The 18,067-nt window shown below is 46.9% G+C and overlaps 1 protein-coding gene across 2 annotated transcripts in view; it reads right to left on the bottom strand.

Moving 5' to 3' along the window:
- Window positions 1–18,067, bottom strand: part of RGL1 (ral guanine nucleotide dissociation stimulator like 1) — a 225,283-nt gene that overhangs the window by 21,891 nt on the left and 185,325 nt on the right. For both annotated transcript variants that reach the window (XM_024552741.3, XM_053915560.2), the window contains 2 exons: window positions 3,198–3,287; window positions 747–833 (listed from right to left, as the gene is read on the bottom strand). In XM_024552741.3, coding sequence (XP_024408509.2) covers window positions 747–833; window positions 3,198–3,287 — 177 coding nt within the window. The remainder of the gene's footprint in view (window positions 1–746; window positions 834–3,197; window positions 3,288–18,067) is intronic.

An 18,067-nucleotide genomic window follows, 5' to 3' on the forward strand; every position in this document is an offset into this window, starting at 1 on the left:
GGGATGTGCAGAGACACGGAGCCCAGGAGACGCGGTGTGAATGAGCACGTGCACATCATGATGAACTTGGAGTTGAGTATGTACACAATCATGCTCCTCCGTCTCATCATAAAGGCTGAGCACTTGACGCCCACAGAGGTGAGATAAACTTAAATATACACAAGCAATCCCTAAATCTCATTTCCAATATCCAGTTTATTCCCCACTTAATATTTTACTACTGTTACGAACAAGTAGCTTGTTTGATTGGGTTCGCCTCTTTTCCCCTTGAGAGAGAGCACACTTGCCCAAGAGTGAGTGCCTCAGAGCAGAAAATATGAAAAAAATGGAATACTTAAAAACCTATAAACTTGACTGACTCCCTACCCCACCAGACATAATGGAATGTTAGGGCATATTACCACCTCCCCAAAGCCAACTCAACATCAAGGTCTTGCTCAAACCCGCTCCTTCATAAGGTCTTACCATCTCATCCCTCATGTGGAGCTGATCGTGACCTCCCCTCTCCATCACAGTGTTTGTGTTTGCATCCTTAACAGTTCTACCAGTCACTTGCCTGCTCTGCTATCTGCCTTCCCGGGGCTGCGGGCCACTTCTGGCGTGACTCACCCCTCTGCTCCTCAGAGCAGCCCGCACAGTGCCTCGGACACAATGAGCCCGCAGTAGGGACTCAGAAAAGTGAATCTCTCTCCTGGGCACCCGTTCAGAAGGCCGGGGCCCACTGTGGCCTCCTGCTCGGCACTCACCTCGATGTAGTCCTGAAGAGCGGTGTCGAGCATGGTCAGGTCAGTGAGGAAGGTGCCCAGGTAGGGCACGGTGCCCTGCATCACACCCTGAGGAGCAAGCACAGCAGAACGGTCTTGGCCATCACTGCCACGCGGGGGCCTCCAAAACCTCGGCACTGGAGCACACGGGCCAGCCGTAGGCTACGGGCAGCAGCGCGCCCGTTCACATGTGGAAGCCGTGATCTCTGAATGGCCAGGTTGGCAGATTAACTAAGGACCATTCGAGGCCTAATTTGGGGCCGTTGAGTGCTAATCCATGAAGAAAATTTTGAAAATCCCTACACAAAGAGCACAAGACGCCCATCATCTAATATCTAACTTTCAAGGTCTTGAAAACCAAGCCCCAAAGCCAGGAGATCAGACAACAGTCATGAGTGGTCACAACGGGCTTCTATTGAGCTCAGGCTCGGGTCTCAGATGTCTGCCTCTGTCAGTGGGCACAGCGGGTGGTCTGGAATGGCCATGGGAGGGCACAGGCAGCCACACACTGAAGAAGAGTGCTGACCACACGGGGACAAGACGTTACTGTGACAGTGACTCACTTCCAAAGAACAGAGGAGGGAGGGGGAAATCGTGACTTTGACGTGGAAAAGCTGGCAAACTCTATCTTAATCAAGTGATGCAGGGTAACACCCCGAGGGACACTGTGTGTCATGCTGACGGCTTTCACCCCCTCAATAGGACATGGTGAGAATGGCACTCACTCCAGGACAGTCTCCCCCAATCCCACCCCTTCAATCCAATGACCAGGAACACCACAGACGCGCCCCGATTGTGGGGCATTCTCAGGAGGGTCAAGGTCATGAAAACCAGGGAAATTTGGAGAAACGGGCACAGACTGGAGGGGGCCGGGAGATGTGACAACTGAACGAGTGTGCTGCGCTGGGTCGGTGCCCGCAAGGAAAGAGGGCGCGAATGGACAAGTGCTGTGAGGCAAAGGAGGCCTGGGTTCCGGGCAGCAGTGGCCCACCAGTGTCGTGTCTTCGCAGTGACGCATGTGCCCCAGTCACAGAAGACGTCTGCCGGGGGAAACTGGGCGAGGCGTTCATGGACACTCACTTACTCTGGAACTTATCTGTGAGTTCCAAAATCAAAAAGCTTATTTAAAAAAAAAAATGGCCCTTGGAAATCAAAGTAGAAATACTTCAACTGCAGGTCTATACCACATTGATTTCACCAAATTTCCTTTGACATCATCTCTGTTCCCCATAAGGCTACCAGGGCCCTAACCGTGTTGAAAAGAAAACGAAAGGGCATTTCCATGGTCACCTTATCCTAAAGTCCATGGAGGCACCTACAGAAATTCTGGAAAGAAAAGAGAACCTCAGCCAGGGAAAGGCCAGGCTGCCACAGTGCGGCGGGCTGTGTCCTCAGCCAGCCCTGCTCCGGGAGGTCACCCCTTGGAGGGCTGTGTCCTTCAGGAGCTCGCTGCCAGCTGCAGTGACTCCTTCCCCATCATGCACACCAGGCCTCATCCCAAACCAAAATAATCCTCTTTTTTTTAAAAAGCTATTTTTAACTTGTCTTTGAACAACTAAAAGAGTTCGAAGGGCTGTGAGTTTTTTATAGGCTTTAGGTTACAGAGTAGAGCCCCATCATCCGAGAACACTCCTGACTCAGGTCCAGCTTTCCAAAGGAAGACAAAACCCTCTCTGAGCAGGACGAAAACATGGGGAGTCTGTCAGCCTCTGGTCTCCTCTCTCCAGTTTTCCCCCCTCTGGGCTGAAAGTTAGGAAAGCTTCTCCAATGAAGCTGAAGATGATAAGAACTCTCCTTCAGCCTTGAGGAGGGAGGTGTGACGCTCCCGGGTACTGAAAAACCAGAAAGACTCGATCTGTCCTTGCGGTTAGCAAGGAGAGCAGCAAAATGCCTGGGGGATTGGGACAAATGAGATCTCCAGGGACACAGACCAAGTCCTTCCTGAAGCAAACACTCTTTCTTCAGCACCCCTGTCCTGGGCTCCCTGGGCTACAGTGTGTCCAAAACTGATTACAGTAATAATCACTGTGTCCAAAAACTGACTGCATTCCCACAGGGGAACTGAGGCCCAGGAGGCCTCCAGGCCAAGGGAACAGCGGCTCCTACGTGCAGGAGTGGATGGAGGCAGACAGCAAGAGGGACAGACATCTACCAGCTGCAGACTGTCCCTTACCTCCAGAATAAATATCTCCAGAGAACACGTGGGTTGCGATTTTAAGTGTTCACTTCCTGCTGGGTCAGATAGTAGTAACACCTTTCCTACAGGCCTCCCTGGGCTACTGAAAACAGGTGAGCTCAGGGGGAGAACAGGAGGACCTGAAGGAAAGCATGGATGCCCTGCAGACTGAAGGTGCCCGTGCCAAGCGGGAGCCCAGCTACCCACCCAAGGACGCTCTCCCACGGGTCTCAGGGAAAAATGATGCCTGTGCATACCATATCCTTCTGGAGCTGAAGCCGCCTCTGAGTCCGCTTCTGGTTCTCTTTGACACTGCTGTCCAGGTTTGCGAATTTTGAGGTTCCTTCCTGAAAGGGAAGCACACACAGAGACGGGGATGGAGAATGGCGACACCAGAAAGAAGTGTGGTGGCATCTCATTTCAGGTCCAGACCCTCTGCCCACCTGTCTGGACGCCAGGAGAAACGAAGAGGCCTGCAGCGGGCTCTGGGCTGAGCATGCAAGTCCCCTCTGGCTTGTCACCCGTGGTCTATGTGTAATAAAACCTGGTGGCCTTGGATCGTCCTGTCCCCCCGCCCCCCATCCTGCTTACACTGTAAAGAGAGCCCCGGTTTGGCTATAAAATCAATTGTCGATAGAAGGCAGGCAATTCCGAGAAGTGGAGACAATTTCAGCACACCCCAAATTCCACTCGGAGTCATCACAAATCCTGGAAATGGAGATCTGCTCCTCTCTACATTTTGTGACTTCTTGATCTTGGCCTGAAATGCACGTGCCAGCGTTCTGTGAAAAGGGACTATTTCTGTGGTATTCCTTAGTTAAACGAAACTCCTGTACAGGAAGTTCTCTGAGGAAGCCCAGCACTGTGGTACCGCAGGAATCTACGAGAGGCAGACCTTCACACATTTCCCCCTTCCTCGCGCAGTCAGTCCTCTCCAGCCGCCTCTCTTACAAACCAACGCGTCCTCCGGCCTGTCCTCTGTCTCCTCCGGTCTGTCGTAACAACCAACTCTTCTCAACCCTCCTACTACACAATGACTAACGTTGAGTTTGCTGACTGAACATGAAGTGTTTTCCGTTTTGTGGTTTGTCTTGTGAAGGTCACATTTTCCAGGAACCGTGTGAATGGGAGACACGTGTCACAGTTCAGTAGCGTACGCCCTGCACTGCAGTTTTCCCTTAGTCAGTGTCCCCGAGTGTATGCTGTTTCCAGAGCACGTGACCTCCCACCACCGTCCGGCTGCAAAGGGCTCTTGGGCAGTGTCGTGGTCCTTCTGCGGGCAGGGAGGTGTCCTCACCAGCCTTATCCCAGGTCCAGGTACACCGCTGGGGACAGAACCCACAGGGACTCACCATCCACCTTAATTCTCCCTGTGACAATCGATCATCAGGAGCATTATCATTTAATAATCTCCTACTTAACGTTTTTCCTGGGGACGCATGAAAGTGGCCTAAAATGTGCCATTTCCTTTGCTAGGAGGGTGTGAGTCCTCCCAAATTCTTGAGAATTTTCTTGGAGAAATCGATTCATCTGACTTCAGTAAGAGCGTCCATCTCTTCCAGCATGCAGGCCTTTCCACTCCCTTCCACTTTCTTCATCGCTGGCAGAGGAATTATGTACGGAAATCATTGCAGATACCCCTAAAATTCTTACCAAGGATTTCTGAAAAGTTAAAAGGCCCCTGACCATCATAGAAAAACAGAGCTGGGAGGGACCTTAAAAGAACACTAAGACAACCTTCTCGTTGGTGGAGAGACGAAGACCTGAGACAGGGAGCTAAAAGACGAGCTGATTTCAGGACTTCAGGATTCCACGAGAAGGAGAGCCCATCGCCGGCTAGAGAGCCAACTAATGCGGTTCTTCCAAATGAGGTGTCAACTGAAAATGCCACTGCCTGCCAAATCCAACAGTTTCAGTTTCTTTCTTCCCCGGCCCTAAATCCTCTGCTCGGCAGCGTCTCACAACACCAATCCCTCGAAACTCCTCGAAGCTTTTTGTAGGTTTGTGAATGCGTCACCCTGGTGCTTTCCTCCTGTCTCTTTGCTGCTCCTGCTCATACTTTCTTGGCGATTCTTCTTTCTACCAAAGTCATCTTCTTGTTTTTTGCTAAACTCATGTCTTTGCAAATACTATCCAGTCCCAAGACCTTAATCATCACCTATGTTTGGATGGATTCCAGAGCTCTCCCTCCACAAACTTCCCACGACCTCCCACTCATCTCTCCCTCTCTCTAGTGCAAAGGTCTCACCAGAGTCTCACCTTCTCTTTCCATCCCAGGCCATTCCTGGGCCTCAGGGGGTATCTTCTAGTAGGTGGTACCCAGGCATTAGATTCTTCTCGATGTGTGTAGATCAAATTATAGCTCAGAAGCTAATGGTAATTATCTGAATAGGTCTTCACAGTCCCCTGCTCCCAATCCGACTTTAGTGTGTTTGGGGGTTCACTGAACAACCTGTACCAGAACCAAATTCTTAGGCCTTCCTAGAAGTTGTCTGAATCAATTCAATCAGGAAGAATTCTCACCAGGAGTCCCAGGAACCAAGGAAATTAAGTGGGGTTCTGCTTCCCTGTCGTTTTGAAATTTGTGGAATCTATAAGGTACCTGCTTAAAATGATCTAAGTTCCAGAAACCATATGGAGGTAACAGGTTTAAGATAATCTTTAAGAAAAATAAAAACATTTTTCCAACAAAAGGAAAACTATAGAATCTTGCTAATTATTACGTTCCCTCTGGCATAATATCATAGAGTTGGCTCATCACACATCTATCCAGAAGTAGAAGAGAAGCGAGACCATTTAAGACTAAGATTATCCAAAAAAACAAACAAAAAAGTGACTAGGATATCCAGCCACGAATCAGGGTAAACCCAGGAGCGGCATTTTAAACACAGGGGCCCGCAGCTTGGGCAGTGGTTCTTCTGAGAACCTAACTACTTGATTTCACTTTTTTTATAATTGTGCTGAGAATTAACACCCAGAATTACATATTTCATGTTGAAGAATGATCAACAAAGATGACTGGAAGGACCCATATGTCCATACGCACGCCCCAAACATTCCACTATCATTCATGATAGTGCGCAGACTCCACGGATTCCTAGCCAAGTTTTCCATTGCTTTGGGACTCAGGCCATACAGAAGAAACGTAACTTGGAGCACTGGGGTAAACTTCGACTGTTAAGTAAGGTTTATGGGACCTTTAATGGCTAGATGTGGCTTTGTTTCTGAGGCTTCAGCCAGACTGCCCCCAGGTAATGAGCTGGGCAGTCTTCAATCTATCTCCTCTGCGAGGATGACTCAGACCTACTGCGACTGGAGTGGTGGCTCCGGTTAGTCTCGCTTCGTATCACTGACAGGGAGACCACGCAGTCATCTCCTTCCAGCCAGTGAGTTTCCATTTCGAGTCTGCAAACCCAGGGGGGACGTGATGCAGGGAGCAGGACTGTGGTCTCAGCCGTCATTGTTTAGTGTCGTTAAGCAGCTTGGCCAAATCCAAAGTCAGACGTCAGCATACACTGCCCTGCTCGTACCCTCTTCTCCGAGAAGGGCTGATAATGGGCTCGTTGGCAGAGTCACGTGAATTATAAGGCCCATCAATGCATGTGGCCAGACACAGTCTCTGAATGGTTGCTGCATGCCAGGCACTGCGTTAGGCATTAGGGATGTGCCAGTGAGAAAGACAAACCCAGTCCCTGCCTGAAAGAGGCTCACAGGCCCGTAGAGACAGGTGAAGGACACAGGCAATTCCAACGGAGCACAGGGAGGTGCAAGGTCAGGGGAATGGCGGGCTTCCTCTGGAGCATGTGCAAGGAACCGAATCAGACCTGAGGGTGTCCAGGGAGGTTTCCAGAAGGAGAGTCGACACGGAAGCATGAAGGATGAACAGGACTTAGAAGGAGAACAGTCAGGGAGGCCGGGACAGATGCCCTTAGAGGAAGGACTAGTCTAACGGTTACCCACAGGATGCCTTTTCTGAGTCCCCCTCCTCCACTTGACTTTCACTCCTATTCCAAGTTCTGCCTTAAATTCACATACGCAGCTTATACTCCATTCATTTTAACCCATTATGCATACTCTGGTTTCATATGTACATGGCTTGCCAAATACTAAAAATAACTTACATTTGCATAGCGCTTTCAACTATTTTATCTTAGTCAATCTTCAAAACTCTTCTCTGAGGTCAGGCGACTAAATGCTATCATTGTCTCCAATTTACAGAAAAGGAGACGAAGGACAAGGATCCTATCTTCTAATTGCCCAGTTCCCCCCGTGGGGGCACATCTCATACTATTCTGATTGTCCACTTCTCTCCCTCCCTGATGAGACTGTAATCTCCTTAGGGTCAGGGCCTGCCTTCAATATGGTTGTTCCCCCAACGCCTACTGCATAGCGAATGCTCAACCAGTATTTGCTGAGTTACTGAGTCTCCTTCTCTGTGAAGCTGGGCCTGATCTCCCCCGCCCCCTCCTCCCAAGAGGACAGAAGAAACACTTGTATGCCTAAGTGATAAAAGCGCAGGTTTTACAGTCTCACTAGGCTGCATCCACATTCTCGCTCCACCACCTACCAGGTGTGTGACTGAGAGCGTGTTCCTTACCTGAGTCTCGGCTACCTGCAAAATGAGGATAATAAGATCTCCTTTATAGAAAGGTTGTGAAGACAGTATCTGCTCACAACCTGTTAGGCGAGGCTGTCGCTACGCATTCTCCCTCAGTGTCTTTATCCACCTGCTAGGCGGTGGACTCCTGAAAACAGGACCTGCCTCGGCCATCCGCCTTCTCCCAGAGGCTGGCCCGACGGCTTACAAACCTTAGGTATGCAGCAAACGTCCAGAGCAGCAAAACGAAGCGCACTGTACCTTTCCCGGAGTTCAGAAGTCAGCCCTCATCTGGCCTTCAATAAACACTGCTGACTGACAGACTGTGCAACCTAGTCCAAATAAAGGACGTGGAATTGCTGGCTCGGCCTCTGTCATCCTAGAAGATGTTTTGCTGAGAAGAAATATTCCAGGGCCTCTCACCCTCCTCACTAGCAGCATTTGCGGAGCAGCTCGTTAAAGAGGGACGCACAGGAGCACGAGTTTCACAATCTGGTTGCACAACGGTGAGGCCGAGGAGCTGGACTTCGAGTTTCCTTGGCCCCCAGCTTCTTACATCAGGCGGTAAGAAAACAAATCCCCTGCCTTCTGGTCACTTCAGACTTTCTCATGGGACTGCAGGAATCCAAGGAGCCTCCGCAGGCCACAGTCCCCTTGTGTGCATTCCAGGGCTGTCAGAGAGCTAGCCACACCCCCACCCAGAGCCTCACCTTCATCAGTAGCTCCCGGCTGGTCAAGTGGTTATTGTGGTCCGAGAAGATATCTGAAAGCTCTTCAAACATTAGCATTCGGTCTCTGCAAGAGGGATGGAGAAAAGACGAACAGGTGAAGAGTTAGGACAGTGCCACGCCTTGGGCCCAGGTGTCCTCGGCGCCTGCGGCTCCAGAGGGTTACACTGAGCTCCGGGTCAGTGAGCCAGCCACACAAGCAGGTGAAACCGATGACTTTTCTCGTGCAGGGTGGCCTTTTCATTTTTAAGTGAATGTGGTCACCTGTGCAGAAAGGAGTCTATTTTCTAGCCCTGTATTTTATAACCATAAAAATAGGTTGTTAAATTGAGGAATTAAGTTGTTCAGTTGGGACATGTTCTCTCCAGAAAATTAAAAAAGAAAAAAAAATACACACACAGTCCTATGAGCCCTGAGCAATCTTCCTGGCCAGTCCCCTCATTTTAGAGATGAAGATGCCAGGGTCAGGGATTTGCTCAAGTTTCCACTAACAACTGCTGAGTGGTGCAGGTATGGACCCCAAATTTCCTGAATCAACAGACCAGTGTTCTTACTCTCAGAGCCAGAGTAGAGGGCAAAATCAGGATGGATTCAGGAGTCAGAGGAGGTGGGTTCAAATCCCACACTGCTGCCTGCCAAATGATTCTGGACAAGTTGCTTCTCTTTCCTGAGCTTCAATTTTCTTATCTGTACAATGGAAACAGCGATAGTCCCCTGCAGGACTGTTGGGAAAGTCAGTGGAATCGCATCCGTAAAAAGCCCATGCTGTCCTTGTTCCTTCCTAGTTCACTACATCTCCATGGTTACGCACGCCTCCAGGGTTATTGAGTGGTTAATTCTGAAGGCAAAGAATTAACAGGGCAATATCCTTCAACACGCAGCATTTTCATTATCACGAGAAAGCCATTACTAAGAAGTTACTTGTTTCAGAATGAGCATAATACTGCTCTCATAATTAAGAAAACCATGAAAGCTATTCATATTTTGAATAGCTTTGGAAAAAACTTTTGAATAGCTTAATTGGAAAAAAACATTAAGAAATTGATGACGTGTCAGCCTAAATAAAGAGAAATAAATAGGTCTCTTTTCTGTCCACTGACAGTTATTAGCATACAAGGCTGCAGGGAAAATGATAGCCAAATAAAATATCTTAACCCTGTCACGTGAACTTAGCAATGGCAAACACGTAAAGCTGATAAGCCTTCTCTAAGGAACTGTGACATTTGGGCAGCATCCCTGCTAAAACATGAACCAACCACACAAGTAAGAAACAAACCAGACACCCGTGTTGCACCGAATGCGCCTTTGAGGTTTGTTTAACCTCAAAGCCAGCTGGTAAGAATGGACTTTCCCATATGGTAACCAAGGAGATTAAGATACAAGTCCACTAATTTGTTTATTTGTGTTTTAGCCTCAGATTCGCTGTAGAAGAAACCTTTGACTGGCTAAGTGACTTTTCACACTGCTCTGTGTATCAACCCCCACAGAAAGACAGGGTCACCCTTGACTGCAACCAGAGAAGGTTGCATCAGGCCAGGCTGCATTTCAGTACCTGACCACCCCTTGTTTCTGATATCACAGTTGGGGAGCAGTGAACAGGGGAAGGAGCTGGAGTTGGGGGTGCTGAGGATGAGGACTCTGTATACATCCAATTTCCCACCTATTTCTCCAGGGCCTGTTCTCTAGTAATTCTATAGGACCCGTATCTTCCATAACATTTATGTGCAGAGGATAATCAATCAACTAATCTTTCCAATAGAGTCATCTTGACTATTCAGACTAATGAGGAGGAGGAAGGACCCAAGGGAAGAGTGGTAGTTAAGAAAACTGCATTGGACTTTGAAAAACTTATCTGCCCATGTTTCTACTGGTAGATAACAGTGTCATAAACAGACCACGAGCTCTGGAGGCCAAGGGGTGGAGGTTTCTATAGCCCTGTAACCCCAGGCATTAAGATCAACCACTTCAATTTTTTCCCCTTCACCTATCAAAGAATTGTGTAATAAAGAATTTGACTATTTCCCAGTAGACCTTCCTCCGACTGGAATATGAGCTCATCAGTAACCTTGAGTACTCTAGACAGCGCCAGTCCCCTTGGGCTTAATCAGCTCGGAGTGAATTGATGAAACTGAGTAGCAGACCCACTCTCAGGACGGAATCCCCCAATCCCACAAGAGCAAGCCTGCCCAGGGAGCCAGCTGGCCTCTGTCCTGACTGAAACTGACTACACTGCATACAGCACAGACTGTAAACAGTTTACACGTTCTTCCCTGACACAGCCTGACTCCTTGATCAGCTCAAACCGAGGCAGACCTGCTGAGTGTAGCTGGCCTAGTGTGTGGCCAGGACGTGTTCCCCAGCCTCTCAATCTGTACTGCTTTCTCACCCACCCTTCCCTCCTTTGCGAAAAGTTCTCTGGTCTACCAGCAATGCTCTGGAAATGAGAGATAGAGAGAGAGAGAGAGGTGGTAAAATAATAAGGCCATTACACTGATAGGCATTCCAAAGCTTGCACCAGGAAATACGAAGAAAAACAATAGGAAGAAACACCTAAAGCTGTTGAACAGCACTAAGATAGCTTTTCAAATGCCAAAGCAGAAACTAACTAAATGGATTCTTGTTGAACAGCAAGAACTAACGTTGGATCTGCACACAGTATCCCCCACATCCTGGAGGAGCTGAGGGCTTTGGAATGGGGCTGCAAAATAACCAGACACACTGGCCGATGCCTGTAACTTCATCACTCCACAACCTTATCCCGCACATCCTTAAAATGGTCCCTAAAGCCAATGACCTGGGCTTTGGCACACTTTGAGAATGGGAGTGATTTCTGCAGCGGCCCTGCCTGAAATTCATTAGTGATTATGCGTAAAATGCGTCCTGCCTGGAGTACACAGAGGCTTTCAAATATGCTTCCCTCGTTACATAATACAAGCTTTGAAGGTGAGGACCCACACCATTGAGGCAGCAACTCATCGCCCCAGCCAAAGAAAGCAGAGCAGACACTTGGGAACTTACTTTGGGACCGCAGCCCAAGTCTTTTTTAACCGATAGATGGAATTGGACTGCAGCGCCGACACGATGGCCCGCAAGGAGGAAAAATTCTTCAGGATTCTGCATTCCTGTACAGAGAGTGATTAAAACATAAAAGGCATTTAAATATCAATAACACAGTGAGTTGGTCGTTTCCTGTTTCAGAGGTATCACAGCTGCTATGAATTCTTACCACTAAATAGGCAGCTGTATAAATACCGCACATCAAAAAGTGGCCCCTTACTCCCACCCCAGCTCACTGAAACACTTTATAGATTTTGGCACTGCGTGCTTGTTTTGCTCTCCTTTAATATATTTTTTGTGTTGTTGTTACAGTTTTATAGTTTCCAGCTTCCCTAGTAAAAACAGGAACGGAGGTGAGTGTGCAGAGCCATGCTAGAGAAAGCAAACTTTCTTCTGCTGAAAGCGCACAGATGCCCTAAAAATACACATGAAAGATCACTGTATCCTTTAGACCCACAAAGCGCACGGGGTAGCAGCCTCTTTGAGGTCAGACGGTATCGAGCATCTCATGACCAACCCGGAGAGGTGGACATAACTTGGCAGTAAAAATTCACCACAACTTGAACTTTGGCTTTCATGTTCTTAGCCAAGAGGGAATATTTTTATACACATTCAGTTAGTTTCAAATTGGCTTGTGCCACAAACACAAACATTCAAAAACACCTTGGTACTTCAATGTTTCCAAAATAACTTGAGCTTTTAAAAATCTAATTCATTTTTGGCAATGTTTTAAAACAAAATAGAAGGAGAACAGGAAGCATTCTGGATGTCATTTTGTGGGTAAGGGGAAAGGCTCCCTGATTCTGAAACTTAAGCTACCTCAGGGAGTTGATGGCCGCCGCAGCCAGCGGCCCTGGGGTCCAAGCTCTGCTGAATGAATGGCAAGAGAGAGCAGAAGAGTCGGGGAGAGGGTCTCACACCTGCCTGGCATGGGGAAGGGGGCAACACAGGGAGAGTGGGCTACGCCTTCTGCCAAAGGGGACGCCTCATATACAGGCATGCGGGAATGGGATCCATGCACTGTTTACCGTAAAGTGCGCCGTGCAAGCAGGGGGTCGGCTTTGTGCAGAAGAGCCGGGGAACCAAGGTCCCAGAGTGGTTGGGCATAAATGCACATTGCTTAAAAGATCATTTCACAAAGTAATGCTAATCCTGAATATGAAGGGAAAACAGCACTCTCTAATTTAGCGTGCCAAATTCTGGCCACTTAAAACTATGCCGAACAAACCCTCAAATATTTTCTTTGGAGTAAATGCCAAAGTACTTTACAAAAGTCATGCCCATTCTTTTTAAATGTCTGAATGCCTTCCCCTTCCATAAAGAGAGAGAGAAAGAGAGAGGGAAAGAGAAAGAGAGAGAGAGAGAGAGAGAGAGCTCTGAATTACAGTCGGTCTGGAAACCAAGAGCGTGGTTCAACAAAGGTTCAGAATCCAGAATTATGTCCTAAAAATCAGGAAACTTGCAATAAATAAAAGAACTCAGGCACAGATATTTCATGCAAATTGTGATAAACATATGGAACACATTATGCAGACAGAGGCCAAAGCCAAGGGTTTAAAGGAGCAGAAAAGGCGTCCGGCCTCATTTCTAGAAAAGGAGGTCTCCTTCCAGGAGATAAGATACAAAAGGAAAAATGGAGCAGAGGGGCCGGTCCAGGAAAATGTAGTCGAACGTGGTCAGGAATTTTTTCCGTGTGTAAAACGATCAGTTCTCAAACACCCTCTCTATAAAAAGGTGCTGTGGTCATAATGCCAGAAGAGCACAGTCGATCTCGGCCGGAAGCCGGCTGTGAGCCTAAGTGAGCCCACCCGATGTGGAGGGGCGCAGGTGCTGGCCAGGAGGACACTACTTCATCATGGCTTTGCATTCTAGCTCCCAGAGCATCTAAGCACATGCGATGGGGTCTGCACTGAACTTCAAATTATTCAACCCTTATTTCTTATTGTCACACAGAGGTGCGGTTTCTATTTAAGTCTGGACCGAAAGGCATTGTGTGAGCCGCACTGTTGTGCACACAGATGCTATATTCTTGCGGTGGATTTTCTGAGCAGTTGAATGGATCAGGGCTGCACAGACTATTTTCTGTTGAGGCACAGAGAAGACTGCAAATGATACGGCATTAATGGCAAAAAATGTTCTCTCATCATTCTAAGAAGACCGGAACAATCTCATGCTCTCTGTCACACTCCCTCAGAACTTCTTTTTGTAGCTCTCGCTGAGAAATAAGCTCAGTTCAGAAAAGGAAAAATCTACAGTGGGTGAGATAGTCTTTGTTTCTTACCGTTTTTATCTGCTCAAAAGTCTGTGGTAACAGACCACCTAAAAACCCGAAAAAAGGCAAATTCTCTGGTGCAACTATGGCCTTGCTCTTTAATTCAAGACTACTAACAAGAATGTGAAAAAAGAGAGGGAATGTGAAAATGTAAGCATTATGCCCCACAGACAGGGCCTTACTGACATGTATCTATATAATGAGATAAAAAACAAAATGTGTTTCTGTTGAAGGGTGACCCACAGCCCAGAACATGGGCTAATAAGATATTTTCAGGGGTGGAATTATCACCCCTGAATAACAAAATATAACAAAATGGAATTATCTTCTGGAGGGCATGCTCCTAGTAGTACAGGATTTCCCCACTAGGTGAGTGTTCTAGGAACCCATCTGTATCCGTGTACCAGCAGGCGTTGTTGTGAGAGGCTGCATTTGGCTTCAGTGAATTTTTTTTTGACGACTCTTGCAATGTGTTTGCCAATTTCATGATGGGTGATTTATGAGCTCACCTGCCCCCCTCATGCTGAGTGTTCAGCAGTGTTTGACCAAAAATCAGCATGACCCCCATGTCCCACCCTTCCTATTCACCCAACCTCACACCAAGTGACTTCTTTTTGTTTCCCCAGATAAAAAGTGTCCTCCAAGGGAAATGTTTTGCGGATGTGGTAGAGGTGAAACAAAAAACAGCAGAAGCACTAAAAGGCATCCAAATCGATGAGCTCAAAAACTGTTTGAGCAGTGGGAAAACCATCTCGACAGACGGATTGCATCAAATGGAGAGTACTCGGGAGGTGACTGAAGTTCAAACATATAAGAATAAATACACAATTTCTTATAAACATATTCCAGTTTGTTGGGGTCCCCCTCATACATAATAATTGTTTTTCAAAATTGTTAATTATATAGTTTTGGCTGATACAATTTCTTCTACCTAGAAAACAAAATCTTCCCCAATCTTCAAATACCAAGAATTCTATCTATTATTCAAGCTAAACGCAAATATCATCCTATCCACGAGCCCTTCTCGGCCAGTGTGGGCAGAGGGATTTCCGCTCCCTCCCACCCTGCAGCGTGGGGCTCCCCCGCCCGACTCCTCTGTCCCTGGGGCTGAGACAGCTCCCGGACATCTGAGCTTCCTTGTTTGCCTCCAGGCTCCCACGAGACCGAATTCATTGTGCTCACCCTGTCTAGGCCCCCAAAATAAGTCAAATTGTAGCTTACGCACTTTTAGAGGTTCACGAAATATTCGGTGACCACTGACTCAATACCGTTCACCTCTCAGTGATGAAATAAGATAATGATAAGGTCATATGGCATATAAGCAGCTGATCCGTGAAACCAGACCGACTCAACAAAGTGTAATTCAGGCCCAAGAACAGACTCTGCCCCTCCAGCTTCAGACGTAAGACTCTCAGAAAAGCACTGGATTAATGTGCCATCTCTGTATCTCAGTCCTGAAGAAGCAGATTCAGGGTTCGGAGAAGGCACTGGCTCCTACGATCTGCAGAAGATAGGGTGCAGGGGTGGTGACTCCGTGCTGAAGAGCACTGTTTGACCAGTTTATATTTAGTGAAGGCCGGGCAGACCTGACAGCGCGAGTACAAGGAAAATGCCGACCGGCTGTCTCAACCGGGAGAAGCAGCAGCCTGGGGCTCCAGGGGCAAACAGAAGCAAGCAGGGGAAAACAGGAAAAAGAGGAAAAATCAACAAGCTCCCAAGTTAAGAAAGGCAACTGGCTTACTTCAGCAATAACAATGAACAAAACCCAATGGGCCCTCGCACGCAGTCTTTCAATTGCCTTTCAACCAAACAGAAACGATTTAAACACAGGGATGAAGGAGTCTCCGATATCTACTAAACACAAAGAATACTTTTTGAAAAGACAATTACGTGAGCAATGTTAATCCACTTCTCGATGATTCTGGCTCTCTGCTGAGTCTTGAGTTCTTTACCCCCCAGGATGGTGCTGACGACGCATTTGGTGAGGGTATTAAATTGAGAGATGGTGGCACGGATGGTGGGAGCCAAATGTTTGTTTTCCTTCTTATCCCTCTGAGACCAGATGCAGCCCAGGCAGTGGTGAGGCACTACTTTCTTGAATAGTTGCTAGAACAAAAGAGGAATTCACTGTATGAGCAACGCAGACACGACCTATGGCAAAGTATGACATCTGGGTCACCTGTACATTGCTATTGTTTTTTGAGTGGACAAAATAATCCTTTTCTACTTGGTTTGCCTCATGGTGTTCACTTCAATAGACAGAAGTAAATAATTAACTGATCAGAGAAGCCCACATGTTCTTTCTAGACCTGCTCCACTGAAGACATGAAACACAATGACCAAAAAATAAATAAAGTCTTAAGCCCCCAAACACTTTAACTTTTCTGTCTCAGGGAAAGCCAAGTAAAAATCTATGCTATTAAATTTAAAAAGTGATTAAGATTATTTTTGGCCTCTCATTTTATAAGTTACATAAATGTCTAATCACTATACTGTGCGCTGAAATACTATAGCATTGCATGTCAACTGGTACTGGAAAACGGTAAAGATTACTGTGACCTCAAAATCATGTCCACGGTGCTTTGTGGGCACTCGTGAGCACGAATGGTCACTCAATGACCACTTGAAAAGTGATCCATTGAAGTACAATACATGCGACATTCATCAATGTCACTATCTCACATTATTTAAAGTGAAGAAGGTAAGAAGCATATAAAAGAAAAAGTTATTCAACCGCAAAGTCATAACCAAGGACATTTTTCATCTTCCTCTTATGCAATCATGTGGAACAACCACAAATTTGCTGAACAAATCAGATTCGCATTTGCACGACCATTCACGATATTTAAGGGTTTATATAAAAAAGAGGGAACACCAGGATTACTTTATATCGGCGACCTGTTGTACTTCCGAGAGTTTATTTGCAAGCTCACTAGATGGAAACTCTGCAACTTTTTATGCTGCTTTCTCCAAAGTGGTTAAGTGCAGAAGAGCCCAAACCATCGTGATAATTCATAATAGTCCTTTTCTCTTTAACTGGTATTTCCCAGCTGAGATCGAGCTACGAAACATGGCCAATGTAATCAAATATATACCGCTAAGAAAATACTTAGACTTCAAAGGTACAGGAAGCACATGTGGAATGAGCTGCCAGATACAGTCACACGTAGATTTGGTAAATTTATTTTATCCTAACTTATACTGTGACCTTTTTGCAGTCCCCCAAGTAAACAGTTCAGATTTTGAAATATTTATGAGTTGAAAGGGGGAGAAATATCCATGGGACAGGACGGATTTTGTTTCACTGGGATTAAAATTCTCATTTCCCTCTGCGCATTGAGCCGAGGAAAAAGCACCTTCACCCTGAATTGCAAGAAGAGCTTAGGCCTGAATTATTCAGATGATTGATTTAAGTCACAGCTTCGCTCTGCATTTGCAGGCATGGCCTCTCCCAAGGATTTGAGAAGACTTAAGTCACGTTACCCCTGCCCTCCCCGGACCACCAGGACTGTAACCCCCCCCCCCCCCCCCCGCCAGGTCTGGCTCCAAGCAGAAGCACGTCTGAAGCACGAAGAGAAGACGCACTGCATCCATGTATGTCAGCTGCTCCGCCACGAGGTCCTCTGAGAAGCACGTGAACTCTGCGGACCCTCCAGGCTCTGGTTCCTCTTCCTCTTCCAGGCGGCAGGGCGCGGTGTTGGGAAACCCATCTGTTGATGGAGGGACAAAAGTTAATCATTTGGGGCCACTGTATGTGACCTTGCCTATGTAGTCCAACGGAACAACTTTCTTTTAGGAAGGAAAGGGCAAATCCTTCAGAAAACCCACAGGGAAGGAAGAGCAAGCAAAATGAATCTGAGTGGAATGTGGGTTTTTCACAAGCTCTTCCTGCTCTCTGATCTTTATTACTCGTCCTTTGACAAACCCTGGTTAGGCAAAGTCTGGAGAGAAGCAAAGCTAACACTGTATCTACTTAACACATAATTGCTATAAGGAGATAATTCCAGTGACCTATTATTGATAATCCATGTGTTGTTAGAGTTGTCTTCTATTGAGTAATTGTAGATTGCATCTACAATTGATGTATCTATACACTCTAAGGCAGCCCCTTGAGACTTGCAAGAATGCCAGCTGGGACCAGATATATACTTTTTGGCAGTAAGACAGAATATAGCAGACTCTACATCTTGCCTGATAAGCAAACCCACTGGATACAACCACTTACTGCAGGTAGAAGAGAAGCCATGCCCTGATTTTCTAGGGATCTAAATATTACATAATGATCAAGTAAGTGAACACCACTTGTAAAGCTTGCCTGAGGTGAATGTGAGATTCCTAATATTTATATTTCAGGCTTTCTCCAACCAGTAATAACTCTTTTCACCCTTTCTCAACATTAAGAGAAGACTGAAATAAAGATCTTGGTGCTTCTATGTCAGGTCACTTGAGAAGCACTATTGTGAGCATTCACTT

Source organism: Desmodus rotundus, chromosome 12 (assembly GCF_022682495.2).
Source record: "Desmodus rotundus isolate HL8 chromosome 12, HLdesRot8A.1, whole genome shotgun sequence".
Taxonomy (NCBI): domain Eukaryota; kingdom Metazoa; phylum Chordata; class Mammalia; order Chiroptera; family Phyllostomidae; genus Desmodus; species Desmodus rotundus.